The 17514-nt window shown below is 31.0% G+C and overlaps 1 protein-coding gene across 1 annotated transcript in view; it reads right to left on the bottom strand.

Moving 5' to 3' along the window:
* Positions 1-3361: 3361 nt before the first annotated feature.
* Positions 3362-17514, bottom strand: part of dpyda (dihydropyrimidine dehydrogenase a) — a 277186-nt gene continuing 263033 nt past the window's right edge. Inside the window, exons 21-23 of the mRNA XM_073830591.1 lie at positions 14304-14450; positions 14044-14184; positions 3362-5874 (exon numbers count right to left, since the gene is read on the bottom strand). Coding sequence (XP_073686692.1) covers positions 5704-5874; positions 14044-14184; positions 14304-14450 — 459 coding nt within the window. The 3' untranslated portion in view covers positions 3362-5703. The remainder of the gene's footprint in view (positions 5875-14043; positions 14185-14303; positions 14451-17514) is intronic.

Raw genomic sequence — 17514 nt, 5'->3', positions numbered from 1 at the left:
GCAGTAACACCAGACCGCATTCTTGCTAAAATGTACACTGACGGAAAATGCTGAATTTACCTTCTCAGACATACAGTACTTAAATGATGGAGTGAAATTCCATTTACATAATTCAGCAGATGCTTTTACCTAAACCAGTTTACATTGATTTCAAAGTATGCATTTTATCTGTTCATAGGAATCAAACCCATGACCTATATATAGTCTAAGATGATCTTAAAGGTACAGCAGCACAAATATTAATTTGAAGATATAGTTTACCCCAAAATTACAATTCTGTCATAATTTACTCATTTTCACTTTTTTTTGTTCTGTGGAACATATAATGTCAGTTTTTTGTCCATACAATGTTTGTCAATGGTAACCAGAACTGTATGGCTCTTCTTTTGCATTCTGCAGAAGAAAATTTTGCTTTCTGGTGTTGACCCCCGCGAGATCACTACCACCTAGCAGGGTTGCCAGATTTTCACAACAAAAACCCACCTAATTTCTACTCAAAACTAGCCCAATTGTGTTCCGTGGGGCAATCCCCCTGCAAGGTTGTATAAAGGAAAAGGACAATTTTTTTTCTTTTAATTTAATAATTAATTTTGCACTCCAAATTTTAATTCAACGAGTCAGATGGTCAAATGGTCATGGAAACCTAAAAAAAAAAAAATATATATATGTATTTATTGAGGTAAAGTATGAGCTGAAATTTTTGAGTGCGACATTATGGGGTTCAAATGCGTATCACTGAAACCCTTATTGTATTTTGTCAGAATGGCCAAAGATCACCGATCTCCATGTAAAACTGATCGTGCAGACCAAACCGTAAGTCGTAGAGACTTGAAACTTGGAGGGATGGTAGTACTCACACCACCGACAACGTCACCAAGTCTCGCCCCAATCGGCCTGACGGGGGCGCTACAATGATCAAAAGTATGAAATTACTCATAACTCCTAAACCGTCAATCGAAAGCTCAAATGTCGAAATTTTCGGGTATTTTTTATTGGAAACAAACCAGTGCAGAAAGATTCTCAGGAGAGTGAATATCAATAATTATCAAAAAAAGCTGAACTTTCGACTTACCGTCGCCAAAACATTTGAAAGGGGCAGGGCCACTTTTAGTAAAATGCCTAACCCTAACCTTAACTCCTGAATGGAATGAGATACCCTCATCAAACTCCAAACACATATGTAAGAGCTCAATCTGAGGTCACAAGAAACAATTGTGATGCTTGGCCACTTGGTGGCACTATAAAACATAAAAATGGCTATAACTACGCAACCATTTGGCCTATCAACATGAAAATCGCAGTGCACAGTTTTGGTCTATAATGCCACAAGTGTCTATAAGGACAATTGTGTATATAAAAAACATTGCCACCATTGGCCAATGAATTGTGAGCACCTATTAGATAAGATAAATGAAGGCTGATCAGAACAAAACTTAGTGGGCCTGTTTGACTCACGGCCCCAAAGGTATGTGAGAAAATTGAAAGAAATCAGCCACTGGAGCATAAACGATTGTACATTGCGCGGTTTTTTTTGCACATACACACGATATTCGTATCGAATGATAAAACTCCTCATACCGGAAAACTGTTAATTAAATCGTTTGTTAAATGATTGAGAAGAATTAAAAAACCTACTTTTGTGAACTAGTCCTAGGTTTTTTCCCTCAATCTGGAAAAAAGCACTGTGGTACAATTCTCTGGACTCTCTAGGTCAATAATTATCAAAAAATGTTGAAATTTACCCTTTGGGAAGCTATAATGGGGTCGTTTAGAAAAGAGGTCTGTCCAAATGTACCCCAAAGCCTATAAAGCCTAAAGGAAAACTCAAAACTTCACAAAACCTTGTTTATGACTATAACAGTCATTAACATAAAAAAACATGTTTCTATGATAAATTACCTGGATTTGTCAAAAATGCTTTTTTAAATCATTGATTTAGGTGGTTATTAGGCTTGCTAAATAATGTATTTTTTCATGTGCTGATATGCCTTAAAGTGATTGAACCCCGGTAATCGCTGCTTGCAGCTATATCTATTAGTATTTTTTGACAATTACGTTTATTTTCCATGTAATTGTCATTATTTGAATATATAAAAATATGTTAATATATAATATTATAAAGTGATAGGCTAAAATTTGGAATCTTTTCTTTTAATTTTGCACTATACCTATATTTCGAAGGGTCAGATGGTCATATGCTCATGGAGAATGGTACAAACACCTTGAATTTTGGGGGAAAAGTCCATGTAAATACAGTACAGACACACAGGCTGTCTTTCAAATGTGAGAAAAGCAGCCTAGTGGATCATCATTTAAATTCCACTCTGACTCTTGGCTCAAATCCAGACGTTAGACAATGGATTTAAATTAAAGCCAAAGCTAATGGGAAAACATGCATGACAAAAACCTCATGGTTAGCCATGTTCAAGCTGCGTGACCCTCGCCCGCAACAGAGTGGATACAGCTGTGACCTGAACAGAAGAGCAATGTTTTTCAGAACGTCATTAACATTAATGGAGGTACAATCAATCAAAGACGATTTTAATCTCAAATTGTTTAATATTCCATTCACCTGAACACTTCAAACAATATTTCCGTGGCCGCCTGTGAATCCTGATAAGTTGGCCGCGCAGCCTCGCGCCAGCAGAACGCATTAATTAATACGTTTGTTTGCGACGAGCACAATTATGCCGTTGTTCAGCGTGTACTTTAACAAGCAGACGGGACTTTTTAGAAATGTCTGGCTGCCGAAGAGAGCGTTAAGGCCAGCACCCTCGTCATCTGCGCAAAGGAGACACGTCAGCACACCCCCACGCACCGCCGCCGCCGGCTTAATACGGCACTGATGATCGTTTGCACTGGCCTCGAGTTCACACCACTGGTGCGAGATTGATGCCATGTTGATTTTTAATGATGTGCGCTACGACGCAAGCGGAGAAGGGGGGCGCGCCGCGCATCCTGCACTGCGACCATGCAAAATGTCATTCTAATTATCTCACCAGCCAGCCAATGAGGAAGTAAACATTTACACTAACCTGTAACCCCTGAAGCCGAGACTCGGGGCCCGCTTTCGTGGAACCCGATTTATTGGCAGACTCTGATCTGCCCGGCGACTAATCAAACCAGCCGGCAGCGTTCGGCTTCCACCCGTCTGTAAACAACACAGACTACGTGACATCTACATAACAAATATGAACCGCCACCTTCGTAGGTGAACGCGTGAGACCTCAATTATTTCAGTCTCCTTCAAATGTTTTTCGCGGGTTGTCGATGTGCAGGTCGCCCTCATTAACCCCAAGCGTTATTACAGTATTAATACAGTACATAAGGGAATGGCTCACAATGTGCTAGTCAAACAAGATTGACAACAAGACTTTTTATTAATATGCAAGTCCAGAAGTGTGCAATTACAGATAAGTACATATTATAAGTAGGCTTAGAGATAAGTACATTAGTAGGCACAAAATTAGATAGTTACAGCTGTATGAAACAAGAATCTGAATCACATTTTGAATTATGTATATATAGGCCTACATATATTTGAGGCAAAGCATGATCTGAGACCTAAAAAAAAATCTAGTATAACCTGAAAGTATAAGCATATTTTCGCCCCGAATTCTCATTCGTTTCTGTGATCAGTTTGATAAACAAAATCTATGTATAATCTATATATTTATTTTATATATTTTGGGGTGAAGTGTGGCTCTAAAAATGTTTTGACAATTAACCATATTTTCCTCGTAATTCTCATTACATTAATTTAAAGTTATGAAATAAAATATGAAAAATGGTGGTATTTGTCTTACATTAAATTGATGCATATAATTATTTTTGCCATTTTTCTATTGTGACATTTTTAATTCAATTAAGCTCAAATTCTCATGCTCGTAATGGCAAAAAAAAAAAAATCTATATATCATTTATTTTATATGTTGGGGTGAAGTATGGCTCTAAATATTTTTGAGCAATTAAGCATATTTTCCTTACATTAATATGAAAAATATTTTATTGTAAATATGAAATTAATATGAAAAATATGAATATTATTTTTTACGTTTAATTGATACTGGGTTTATATATATACTAAAATTAATATACTAAAATTATATTTGTGACATTTTCAATTCAATTAAGCCCAAATTTTCATTATTGTAATGGCAATATTGTACATATATATACACATCATGGCAACATTTTCAGTATCTTTTAAATAATTTTAATAATATTTTATAATAATATATAAAAATGACAAAAAATATAAACACTGCAAAAATAAAAAAAAAGCAAAAATTATATATTACTTAAATTGTAAATTGCATTTATAAATCATGATAACATTTGTAGTATCTTCCTTTTATTATTGTTAAGCTTGTTTAAGCTGGTTTATACAATTGCTATTATAAATAATTATTATTTTACTGTAATAAAGTACAAAATTACTGTATTAAATTAATGAAAATGTCAAGAAAATTATCTTCTAAAAGTCCAAATCTAATGAAAACAGTTTTTATTTTGTACTTATTGTACACTGAATTAATACTTTAGATATACATGTATAAATAGTATCATGATTTATAAATGCAATTAACAATTTAAATAATATATACATTTTTAAAAAATATTTTTATACTTTTTTGTCATTTTTATATTATATATATATATATATATTATAGGCCAGTTATTTTTATTTAATTCATACTCAGAACATTTTTTATGAGAATTTTGTAGTTGTTATAATGTAACGGTCTATTTTTTTTTCTTATGATTTTCGGCTCAGATATGACCAAGACATTTCTCCATGAGATTCATTCATCATTGTTGAGGACAAGTACACGGTTACCTTCACCACCCATCACTGTGTTTGATCGTCTGTTCCATGGCGAGAGCAAATTAGGGGCTTGTATGTGCGGCGGTACGGATGGGATGTGTATTTGTGGAGATAGAGGTGGTCAGACTTGACCTTTTGGGTCCAAGATGAATAACAGCTAGTCTTCATCTCTAATGTCTGGAAATAGTCATCGATGACCTTTACTCAAAATGTTCAGCATATAACTGAGGTAGAACCTGGCTCTCTAAATGACCCTGATGCAATCAAAATCAACCATATTTGTTATTAAGGCTTAGAGAGAAATACAATTCATGTCGATTAGAAGTAAAAGTGGGTAAGTAATATTTCAGGTATACAATATAGCATGTATAACATCAAACAAAGCTTTTGTAATCATCATACGTTACGGAAAACAACGTGGAGCGCGAATTTCGAGCCCAACCATCCAGCATTCAATTAAAATCCATTCATTTCCTTATTTCCCATCAGCAGCTCTTGTATATGTGATTGCATTCTGTTCTGGATGTAGTGGACGATCCATCATCGTGGCTCTTGTTAAAGGATACGCGCGGTCTTCCCACATCTGCATAAACAGCCGCTCAGATTCATTCCCATCAGCCCTCGGAGAACGCGAGGCAGGAACTTCACCTCGACAAATCGCCTCGCTATTGTTTCAAAATAACACCACGCTTTACACCCCCTAAGATTATTTCTGGATAATTGGCTTGTGAAAATAAGGCAATTATTTTTTTTTAAATCTAATTATTTGCTTTCCCCCCTCTACAACAAAGTTAATTCTTCACACTGCAATTACCGAGTAAATTCGATGCTGTGATGTAGACATTTTTATCTTTTTTCTGGTCTGGGGTTTTCTCTCAGCACACGGGCTCCACGGCTTGAGGGAGGCCTCGCTTTGGCACGTAAGGCGTCGTCCTGGCAACCATCTTGATGCAGTCGATGATGGGGCAGACGCTGAGGCACAGAGTACAGCCGGTGCAGCTGTCCTGAATCACGGGGAGATGAGTCTCGGGGTCAAACACAATGGCCTGCCAGACACACAGACATTAGAATCATTATATCCTCACCAGGGGCGACAACCTGCTACGGCTGGACGTCACACAATACAAACGCAACAAAGAGACTGTGTGCTGTCCCTCCACCGGAGCACACAGATGTGGGAAACCTGTCAGGAACATGTCATGTGGGTCACATTGCACAAAAACAAAATAAAGAAATTTGATTTGCCATTTTGGGGTATTTTCTAGTGTGACATTCTCCGTTCAATTGAGCCCAAATTCTCATTATCGTAATGCAAAAATAAATAAATATATATGATTTCTAAATGCAATTTACAATTTAAAGAATATATAATTTTTTTTTTTTTTTTTGCAATGTTTACGCTTTTTTTGTCATTTTTATATTATATTATAAAATAATATAATTATTAAAATTACTAAAAAAATACTACAAAATATTGCCATGATGTATACATTTTTTATTATATATATATATATATATATATATATATATATATATATATATAGACCATTTCAAGCGCTATTCGGCGGCTTAAGGAAGTGACGTCGTTGGTCCCAGGACGTTTCCGGTTAGTGGTCCAGCGCATTCAAAACAATGGCGAGAAGCGCTTTATGAACAGTGGGATTGCGGTCATATATATACAAACATCCTGCTTAAATGTCTAAATTAAAATTAGATCCTTGTCGTTCGGTGGTTGTGTGCTCCCTCTGGGGCGGTACTAACATTCTGAGACGTGTTTAACGGTAGATTTCCGCGAAACGTACCCGTGTTGCGGCAGTGAAGGAGAAGGCTGAATAACAACAAGCAACTCTAGGATATACAGCGCACATTTCGATTCAGGCAAGTAAATATCGTTTTTAATTAATCAGTTTATTTGTATATCTTTACGTTAACTCTTCAAGTATGATGCCGTATAATTTAAAGTAGCATTTTGTCATTGTTTACATATGCATCTAGCTTTCGTGTGTAACGTTAATGAAAAAAGGCAAGTTTTTTTATTTCTGTTTTATTGCTAAGTGTTATGTGGGTTAAATTCATATTAGTCGTCTAGTTATTTTGTCAGTTGACAAATGCAGTGAGTAACATGAAAGTACGTGAATGTCGTATTGTGTAACAGTTAACGGCAGTAGTTTACAAAACGTAATGTTTATGGTAAATATTATTTTCCATCACATAAGCTTTGGTAATGTTAATTCCAAGATGTACTGACGTATTAAGCAATAATAGCATTATTTTTTTTTAATATTGTGCATTATATTAAATAATTGTTTTTCTACTTTTATCCTTATATAATGTAAACAAAATTTATACAGGTGATTTCTAATATCATTTGTTTCTTAGTCAAGGAAGCATTTTGATGTAAGCAGTTGTAAATATGCAGCAGGGTCACTAAATCTGACAATACAGTGTAATACTGAAATTTGTTAGCTCCCTGTAATTCCCATAGAATTGGTTAAATGTTATATACATTTTCATAATGATGGCTAATATCCTTTGTTTTGTTTTCTAGAAAGTATTCTAAACTGATGTAAACAGTTGCAGAAATACAGAAGGGTCACCAAATCTGAGAAGGCAGTGTAAGGAGAGCCATCATCTGTAGACACCCAAGGACAGCTGATCATCCTGCAGTGACAAACCACATCTGACCATATCAACACCCAGATGTGATTGAGAACTTGAGTGTAGTATTCAGTAATTTAGTGTAGTACTTAAAGCGACTGATGACCAGGCCGGATACAGACTGCTGCTTTTGACATTTGTTCCCCCTTTGTACTCCATTTCAGTTCAAATGTTGTTTCAGTTGTTGAAGCATTTTATGTTCATACAAATATTTACATATCAATACATGTGCTGGAAATAAAAACAGTTGAAAGTGAGAGAATGCTTTTTGTTTATATACAGTACTGGTCAAAAGTTTGGACAAAGTATTTTTTTATGTTTTTGAAATAAGTATTTTATGTTTATTAACATGATTAATTATTTAAATGATTTCTATTATAAAAAATGTTGTGCAAAGCTGAATTAGCATCAGCCTTTACATTACACCAGTATTCATTTTCACATGAATATATATATATATATATATATATATAATTTGTGTGGGTGTGAACAGTAAATACGTGCATAAAAACATATATGAATGCTTTATGTGTGTTTGTGTGTGCATTTATTAATCTGCAGATATACAGGTTTATGTAAAACACGTTAGCCAGCATTGAATTGCGACGATCTTGTTTATTTGTGATCACATGATGACTCGGAGCATTCATACCCTCCACTTGCACTGTTCCACAGCAACAAACTTGACCAAACTAACGTTGAACACATGTTGAAATGAATTCAACACGTAATAATAGCATCGAGCGCTTAGTTTTAATAGCATACATTTAGCGTTGTTTGGAACGATATGTATTGTGAAAAGTAATGTACTAATGAAAACAAATATTTAAACAGAAATACAGACTGACCACGCAATGCAAGTAAATTAATCACGAACAACCTCCGGATATCTTGGGAACAAAACATGAAGTAAGTTGCACTGCTTGCTTCAGACTGATGACATCCATTGTACGAATAAATGTTCACAATATTTCCGTTCATGTGATATGCTTTTAGCAATCTCCCGTGTACACGCACGCAGCATCGATTAGTTAATGAGCAGCTTTTTTACCTTAACTAGCTTTTTCGCTAGATTTTAAAAGAATGTGTTCGTATTGACAGATCGGAGAAATAGCGCTACCGGAAATGTTTCAGGACCGGACATGCGCAGTAACGTTCCAACGCGCTTGTTATTGTTTACATCCTTGAAATGGTCTATATATATATATATATTAGGGGTGGGCATAGATTAATTTTTTAATCTAGATTAATCTAGATTAAATTTTGGAATTAATCTAGATTAATCTAGATTAAAATGGCTAATTTGAATTCTGCTGAAGGCATTCAGAATATGTGTGCTACCCAAATAATGACTTAAAGTAAGTCTTTGAGAATGGATCATAAAGCTCATAAAGCTGTTCTATGATAATTTGTTGATGAAAATAAATTATGTTCAATTAGATGTACTTGTGTTTACTAACTAACTAACAATGAAATTATTTTTTCTACCTATAGATTGTGTTTTTTTTAACGTCAACACCTACCCAACCCATTACATGTTACACCGTACTTTTATTTTGACAGGTTGCCGTGAAGTTTCTGTGTATACAGTATGATATGATGCTAGTTTTCTCAAATGAAACGGTATAAGTGACACTCACAGCAGTTTGGGCGATTGAGTTTATCTGTTCATGTGAGATGAAAATGCCAAAAATTACCGGGAGCGTCACGTGTGTTTCAGTATGCGTGTAGTAAAAGGTCGTCTCCGCAATGCATACATACAGCTAGGCAAACGGAACATATCCGATTCATATTAAAACGGTCTTTTTGCATTTCAGTTTTCACATACGCTAGTCCATATCGCGATTTGAATTAAGTGACAGACCAACATTTGATTTATGAATCCAAAAAACGACGAATTTACGTGGCATTTCGCGCTATAGTAGATTCTGTTTTCATGAATGGAGGACGACGCGATCCCGTCTGTGTTTTGGCGGAGGAGACTTAAACGCGCGACCATATTCTATAGTCTTCGGTATACATCCGCCTTAAACTATCAAGGTGAAAGTCATCATAGCTTGCGTAGTTTAGACCCAGCTCCCAACCCAAATTTGAGAATAGATTAACGGCGATATTTTTTTTATCGCACGATAAGAGTTTCACGTTAACGCAGCACGTTAACGCCGATAACGGCCCACCACTAATATATATATATATATATATATATATATATATATATATATAGATAGATAGATAGATAGATAGATGTTTACATATTATAGCACTATTTTAATATATTTTTATATATAAAATATATATTTTTATATATATATTTTTAATAATTTAATTATAAATAGCAAAAATAATAAAAATAGCAAAAAGTAATTATTAATTTTGCAATGTATATATTTTTTGTCAGTTTTAAATTATATTATAAAATAATATAATTATATTATTAAAATAACAAAAAAAATAATAACTTTGTCATGATGTATAAATTTATAAATATATATTTATACATTATAGCAGTATTTTAATATCTTTTATATATCAATTATATATCATTTTTAATAATATAATTATAAATAGCAAAAATAATAAAAATAGCAAAAAGTATTTATTATTTTGCAATGTACACTACCGGTCAAAAGTTTTTCTTCTTCTTTTTTTTTTGGAAAGAAATTAATACTTTTATTCACAGAGGGTGTGTTAAATTGATAAAAAGTGATAGCAAATACATTGTTAGAAAATATTTATATTTTGAATAAATGCTGTTCTTTTGAGCTTTTTATTCATCAAAGAATCCTGGAAAAATATCACAATTTCTAAATAAATACTTTGCAGGGCAACTGTTGCAATATATAATCCAATATAGATCCAATATAGATCATTCTAATAATAAATCAGTAAATTAGAAAAAAAGTTTATTACAATAGAAACCATTATTTTATTTTGTAATAACATTTTGCAATATTACGGGTTTTTTTTTCTATATTTTTGATTAAATAAATGCAGCACTGATGAGCATAAGAGACTTTCTTTAAAAACATTACAACTCTTACTGACCCCAAACTTTTGACCGTTAGTGTATATACTTTTTTGTCATTTTTATATTATATTATAAAATAATATAATTATATTATTAAAATAACTTAAAAAATACTAAAAAAATATTGCCATGATTTATACATTTTTATTTTATTTTAATATAATTATAAATAGCAAAAATAATAAAAATAGCAAAAAGTATAAATTATTTAAATTGTAAACTGCATTTAGAAATCATGATAATATTTGTATCTTCTATTTATTTTTTAAGCTGGTTTAAAAATATTAATAAAATATACATATAAATAATAACAATAATAATCATTATTATTTTTAAATAATTATTATTTTACTGTAATAAAGTACAAAATTACTGTACTATAAAGCATATTATCTTATAAAAGTCCAAATATATATATATATATATATACATATACACATATATATATATATATATATATATATATATATATATATATATGCGCAAAATATTTCAGCTGGTTTAAAAATGTGTAATAATTAATAATTATTATTATATTTGCCATTTTGGGATGTTTTGTATTGCAACATCAAAATGCAAAAAAAGTATCTTTTAGCAATTTTAATAATATAATGTAATTATTTTCAATATAATATAAAAATTACAAAAATATAAACATTGCAAAAATTACTTAAATTGTCAATTGCATTTTTTATGTTTTTTTTTTTTTGCATTTTTTATGTTTTTAAGCTGGCTTAAAAATAATTCATATCTAAAAATATATATATAATTAGTAATAATTGTTATTATTATTTTAAAATAGCAAATTATCTTCTAAAAGTCCAAATCTAATTAAAAAAAAAAAAACTGAAAAAATTCAAAAAGTCTTCATCAAGGCTTCATTTCCTTATGCAACATATAACTTTTTTATGCGAATGCACTACAGAGAAGAGAAACCAACTCTCATCAATCTAACCATTATATGAGACTGATAAAACAATCTGTAAAATTCGATGTTTGTACGGCAGGAAGATCAGACATTATTTTGGCAGGTGAAATGGAGTGCGGGCACCTTTTCAAACATAACTAGATTGCCGCTAGCGCGACAGAGTGCTGTTTTGTATTGCTTGATGGGCCACCTATTTGATTGTGACACATTATGTTGATGAATGCTTCTCTATATTAGAAAGCATTAATAATGTGTAATTCCTCTTAGAGATCCACTCACAGACAATGAGCGTCACTGTGAACAATTACTGCTTTGATAAAACCCGCACTCTACTTCATCAATACCCTTATGATAAATTGCAAGGGACATTTATTTAACAGGAGAGGGTGAGATGAATACTTTAATAAAACTGTCAGAGCCATCCCACTTGCCGTTCTTCTGCAGGCTCAAGCACAAGGGGACATCGCTGTTTTCACCGCTAATATTCATTACAGTCTCCAAAGGGAAAATCAGGTGCGCTAATAAGACGTCTTTAGCCTGCCAGTAAGAGGCGCCGTAGCTGCATTGTTTAGTTTTTAAATGCTTTTTTGGCACTTTTTATGCACATGTATGTCTTGTATATTGGTTTTAGTTTAGTATTTGGTATAGCGCTAGCGTGTATGCTAACCGCTAGGCTAGTTTTCATTGTTTTTGTTAGTGTAAACCATATTCTGTTAGCTCAAGCTGAAAACCGCTGGTTTTTGAGGGCAGGACATGGTTTCCGGTAATTTAAAAATACCACTGGAATTAAAAAAAAAAAAAATTCTAACTAAAATTAAGTTAAATATAAATAATAATAATAATAATAATAATAATAATAATAAATACTATATTAGTATATAGTATAAATAATAATAAGTAAGTGTTGTTATTGTAAAATACAGCTGGATAAAAAAAAAGATTAAATATATAAAAATAAATAAATAATGTTGCCTTGACGTGTAACTAAAATTCAGTTAAATATAAATAATAATAATAAACACTATATTAGTATACAGTATAAATAATAATAAGTAAGTGTTGTTGTTAACTATATCCAAAGCTAAAACTATTAAAAATGGTTTCCAGTAACTAAAATACAGCTGGAATAAAATAAATATAAATATTTGATGATAAATTAATGAATAAATATTGTCTTGGCATATAACTAAAATTAAGTTAAATATTATTAATAATAATAATAATAATAATAACCAAAACTAAAACTATCAAAAATTGTTTCCGGTAACTGAAATACAGCTAGAATAAAATAAAATAAAATATTAGATGAAACTAAAACTATTAAAAATAATACTAAAATAAAAAAATAAAAATAAAAATAAATACTATAAAAGTACATAGTATAAATAATAATAAGCAAGCTTTAAAAAAAAAACTACAACTTATTAATAATGGTTTCCGCTAACTGAAATAAAGCTGTACAAATAAATATATTAAATGAAAAATCTAAATTTAAGGGAAAAAATAACAAATATAAAATTATAAATGTTATTGTTAAGTAAAACCAAAATTAATAATAAATAATATTTATTACTGTATTTCATAAAAATATAAAATAAAATAATTATAATTATTGCTTGGCATCTATCTTAAACATAACTGAATTTATTCAAAATATTCGAAAAAAATAAATAAATCGTATATTAGTATATAGTATAAATAATAATAAGTAAGTGATGTTATTGTTAACTAAAACCAAAATGAAAAATAAATAATAATTACTACTATATTTTATTATAATATCAAATACAAATAAAATACAAATAACATAATTATAATTATTGCTTGGCATGTGCCTTAAACATAACTAAAATTATTCAAAATATTTAAAATAAATAAAAAGTATATTAGTATATAGTATATAGTATAAATAATAATAAGTAAGCGATGTTATTGTTAACTAAAACCAAAATGAATAATAAATAATAATTACTACTATATTTATAATAATATCAAATACAAATAAAATACAAATAAAATAATTATAATTATTGCTTGGTATCTGCCTTAAACATAACAGTATTTATTCAAAATATTTAAAATAAATAGTTTATTAGTATATAGTATAAATAATAATAAGTAAGTGATATTATTTTTAACTAAAACCAAAACTAAAAATAAATAATAATTATTACTCTGCAATTATATTAAATACAATTGTACAAATAAAATTTGTATAATTATTGCTTGGCATCTACCTTTAACATAACTGAATTTAATCAAAATATATATAAAAAAAAAAATCATAATTCTTACTATATATTAAAATACTATTACATACAATAGTAGTTTAGTATTTGGTAACCACTAGGCTATATTTTTCATTGTTTTTGTTAGCGTAAACCATATTCTGTTAGCTCAAGCTGAAAACTGCTGGTTGTTGAGGGCAAAACGTGGTCTTTTCTGAGTTTATAAAGCTATAGCTGAAGTCTTTGAGCTCTGGAGAGGCCAGGAGCTGTAATTTAACAGCCAGAGGCTAGGAGCTGTGGGTTTGTGTGGGAACAAACAGGCTGTGTGTTCGCGTGTCTCTGTGCGGGTGGGCGGACGGAGGGAGGTACGCACCTGGTATCCAGCGTCGTTACAGGTCATATAACACTTCCCGCAGTTAACGCACATCTCCGGATCGATCAGAGCTTGCACTTGCTCCTCGATGTTGAGCTCTTGATAGGCGCCAATGTGTTGCAGTGCTTTGGCTATGACATCCTGAGCATAAAAACACAGATATATTGGAACTTCAGACTGAAGGTTAAAGGTTAAATGAGAAAAACTGTTTTTTGAGCTTTAACGATACGTAAGCAAGTGTATAATGAAAGAAAACCCACTTTAACTCTTGGCACAGGACCCTTGGGAGTGTAAACTCTCGTTCCTTTGGTGGAAATGGCGTCGTCAGTGAAGTCTCTCAGTTTCTTTTTGTGGTTCGCAATTGCTTGCTTTTTTTCCTGCAGGTATGGGCCAAAACTGGGCAGAGACTAATGGGGAACAAGAACCAAACAGAATGAATTGAACATACTAACATTTTAGCCAGTGTTGATATTGTTAACTAAAACCATTTTTTAAATGGTTTTAATGGTTTTAATTTACTTCATGTTGGAATAAAATAAAATATAAATATTAGATGAAAAAAGAGGTAGGAATAGCATTAAGTATAATAATAATACATTTAAATTTAAATTATAAATAATAACAAGTGTTGTCATTGTTAACTAAACCCAAAACTAAAACTATTCATTTTTGAGCTGGAATAAAAAAATATATATAACTATTAGATAAAACATGTAAAAAAAATTTTTAAATGCTGCCTTGGCATCTGACTAAAATTAAGTTCCATAATAATAATAATAGTAATAATAATAAATATTAATAAATACTATATTAGTATATAGTATAAATAATATTAAGTGTTGCTACTGTTAACTAAAACCAAAAATATTTTTTAATTCGGTAATTGAAATACAGGTGGAATAGAACAAAATATAAATATTACATAAAAAAGGTAAAATAAAATAAAATAAAATAATGGTGCCTTAGCATCTAACTAAAATTAAGCTCAATAAAAATAGACGGTAATAGTAATAATATTAATGATAATAATAATAATAATAATAAAATATTACTAATTATAAATATATTTTTCTCTGTTAACTGAGATACAGCTGGAATAAAAATATAAATATGAAAAACAAAAACAAAAAATATAAAAAATAAGAAATGTTGCCTTGGCATATAACAAAAATTTGGTTAAAATAAATAAATAAGTAAATACTGCTGCTACTACTACTAATAATAAAATATTAATAAATACTATATTACTACATATTAGAAATAATAATAAGTAAGTGTTGTTATTATTAACTAAAATTAAACCTAAAAACTTGTACAAATGGTTTCTGGTCACTGAAATACAGTTGGAATAGAATAAAATAAAATATAAATATTAGATGAAAAACATAAAAATAAAATAAAAATGTTGGAATACAATAAAGCATAATTATTAGATGAAAGATGTAAAAACAAAAAAACAAGTAGCACTAAGTATAATACTACTACTACTACTACTACTACTAATAATAATAATAATAATAAATCTAAATTATAAATAATAATAAGTGTTGTTATTGTTAACTAAAACCAAAACTATAATTTTTACCCCAATGATTGAGCTGGAATAAACTAAATATAAATATAAGATGAAACACTAAACTAAACTAAACTAAAATAAAAATGTTAAAAACCTAAAATGAAGTTAAAAATAAATACTACTACTACTACTACTACTACTAATAATAATAAGATATTAATAAATACTATATTAGTGTATAGTTTAAATAATAATAAGTGTTGTTATTATTAACTAAAACCAAAACTAAAACTTGAAAAATGGTTCCAGGTAACTGAAATACAACTGGAATAAAATATAAATATTACATGAAAAACACATCTAACTAAAATTAAGTTTAATAATAATAATAATAATAATAATAATAATAATAATAAATACTATAATAGTACATAGTATAAATAATAACTATTATAAATATGAACTAAAACCAAAATTAAAAATAAATAATATAGTAATAATTATAACTATATATAATAATATTACTAAATATAATTGTATAAATAAAATAATTATCATTATTGCTTGGCATCCACTTTTAACATATCTGATTTCTTTCCAAAATATTACAAATAAATAATAATTGCTACTATATATTATAATAATATTTAAATAATAAATGCAATAATAGTATATAAGTAATAATAGTATATAGTACATATACTACTATATAAATAATAATTATAATAAAATAACACTGGTTCTAGCAATTCGATGAAGGAATTACGCTTAAAAAAAACAACACTAATGGGATACTTCGTGGCCTGTGTCCTTCTTTGGACATTTGTTATCCTATATGCTCTCCAAAAACAGATGCCTGATATCATTTGGTGATTTGGTTGCGATTTCTTTGAGGTAACCAATTACATTTCCTGTCATACTCAATTAGGTTGAATTCTGAAGCATGCTCTTCCTTTCACGCAGTGCCATGTGTTCTCCTTTAAGATGCTCTCGCCAAGGAGACGGGTATTTACGCTCGCTAGTGATTACTGATTCACTGGGCTTCAGATGCCATGTGTGCCAAAGCATGAGCGCTGCGTCCCTCATTAGACCATCAGAGAAGTACACACGCTCACGGGAGAGCAAAACAAAGGCATTAAAGACACGCTGCTCCCTTCTGAGGAGTGGCTACTCTTTTTCATCCTTGAAAATTAATGAGATCCCTTCTGTCAACATGCAGCGGTTTAGAGTCTAATCTGCTCCGGGCTTAACCGCTTTCATTCGGCGCGGAGGTGAGACTGCAGGTTTGTGGTGTTTTGCGCGAGGCCACGTTTTAATGTTAAAAGAAAGAAAACTTATTGGCAAGCACGCACGATCGATATTACATCGGCGGTCCCCGAAGCAGCTGCGCACGTTGTCGAAATCGCTTGTGCATAAAAGTAAAATGAAAACTGATGTAGGTCACGCAGAATGATTTCTGAGAGATTATTGTCCTTGGTTTACCACTTTTGTATCTTTTGAAGGCCCTGTACTGTAAAATCATGCAATATATTTGCAAAAATATTCATTTGCCATTCAGGCTTAAGACATTACCGTGGCGACGAACGGGGATTGTCGGCTCGCTCAGAATTGTGGGTGGAAGATTCTGCCGTTGATGGATTCGGCGGGAGTGTGTCGATGGAAAACATGAGCTTGGCCACTTCACACTCTCTCATAGAGAAGCGGGACGGCTTCACTTATTTGATTCTCCAAGCCAATTCTCACTATGCTAGAAAAACCAGGTCTTGGTTGCTTTTTGGAACATGGTAGTTGATCTATATTGGTCTGCTAGCTTTACACATAGGATTTCTACACATTTTGGTAGTTCTTTATCAGTAGACATTCAAGGCCTATAGTCCAGCCTCTATGGATGCATATGGAGAAATCTTTTAATTAAATACTGGAATGCTGGAATACTGGAATATTGGAATGGAATT

The sequence above is a fragment of the Garra rufa genome, chromosome 24, assembly GCF_049309525.1.
Source record: "Garra rufa chromosome 24, GarRuf1.0, whole genome shotgun sequence".
Classification (NCBI taxonomy): domain Eukaryota; kingdom Metazoa; phylum Chordata; class Actinopteri; order Cypriniformes; family Cyprinidae; genus Garra; species Garra rufa.
The sequence above is the reverse complement of the archived record's forward strand: the minus strand, read 5'-3'. Positions and strand labels throughout refer to the sequence as shown.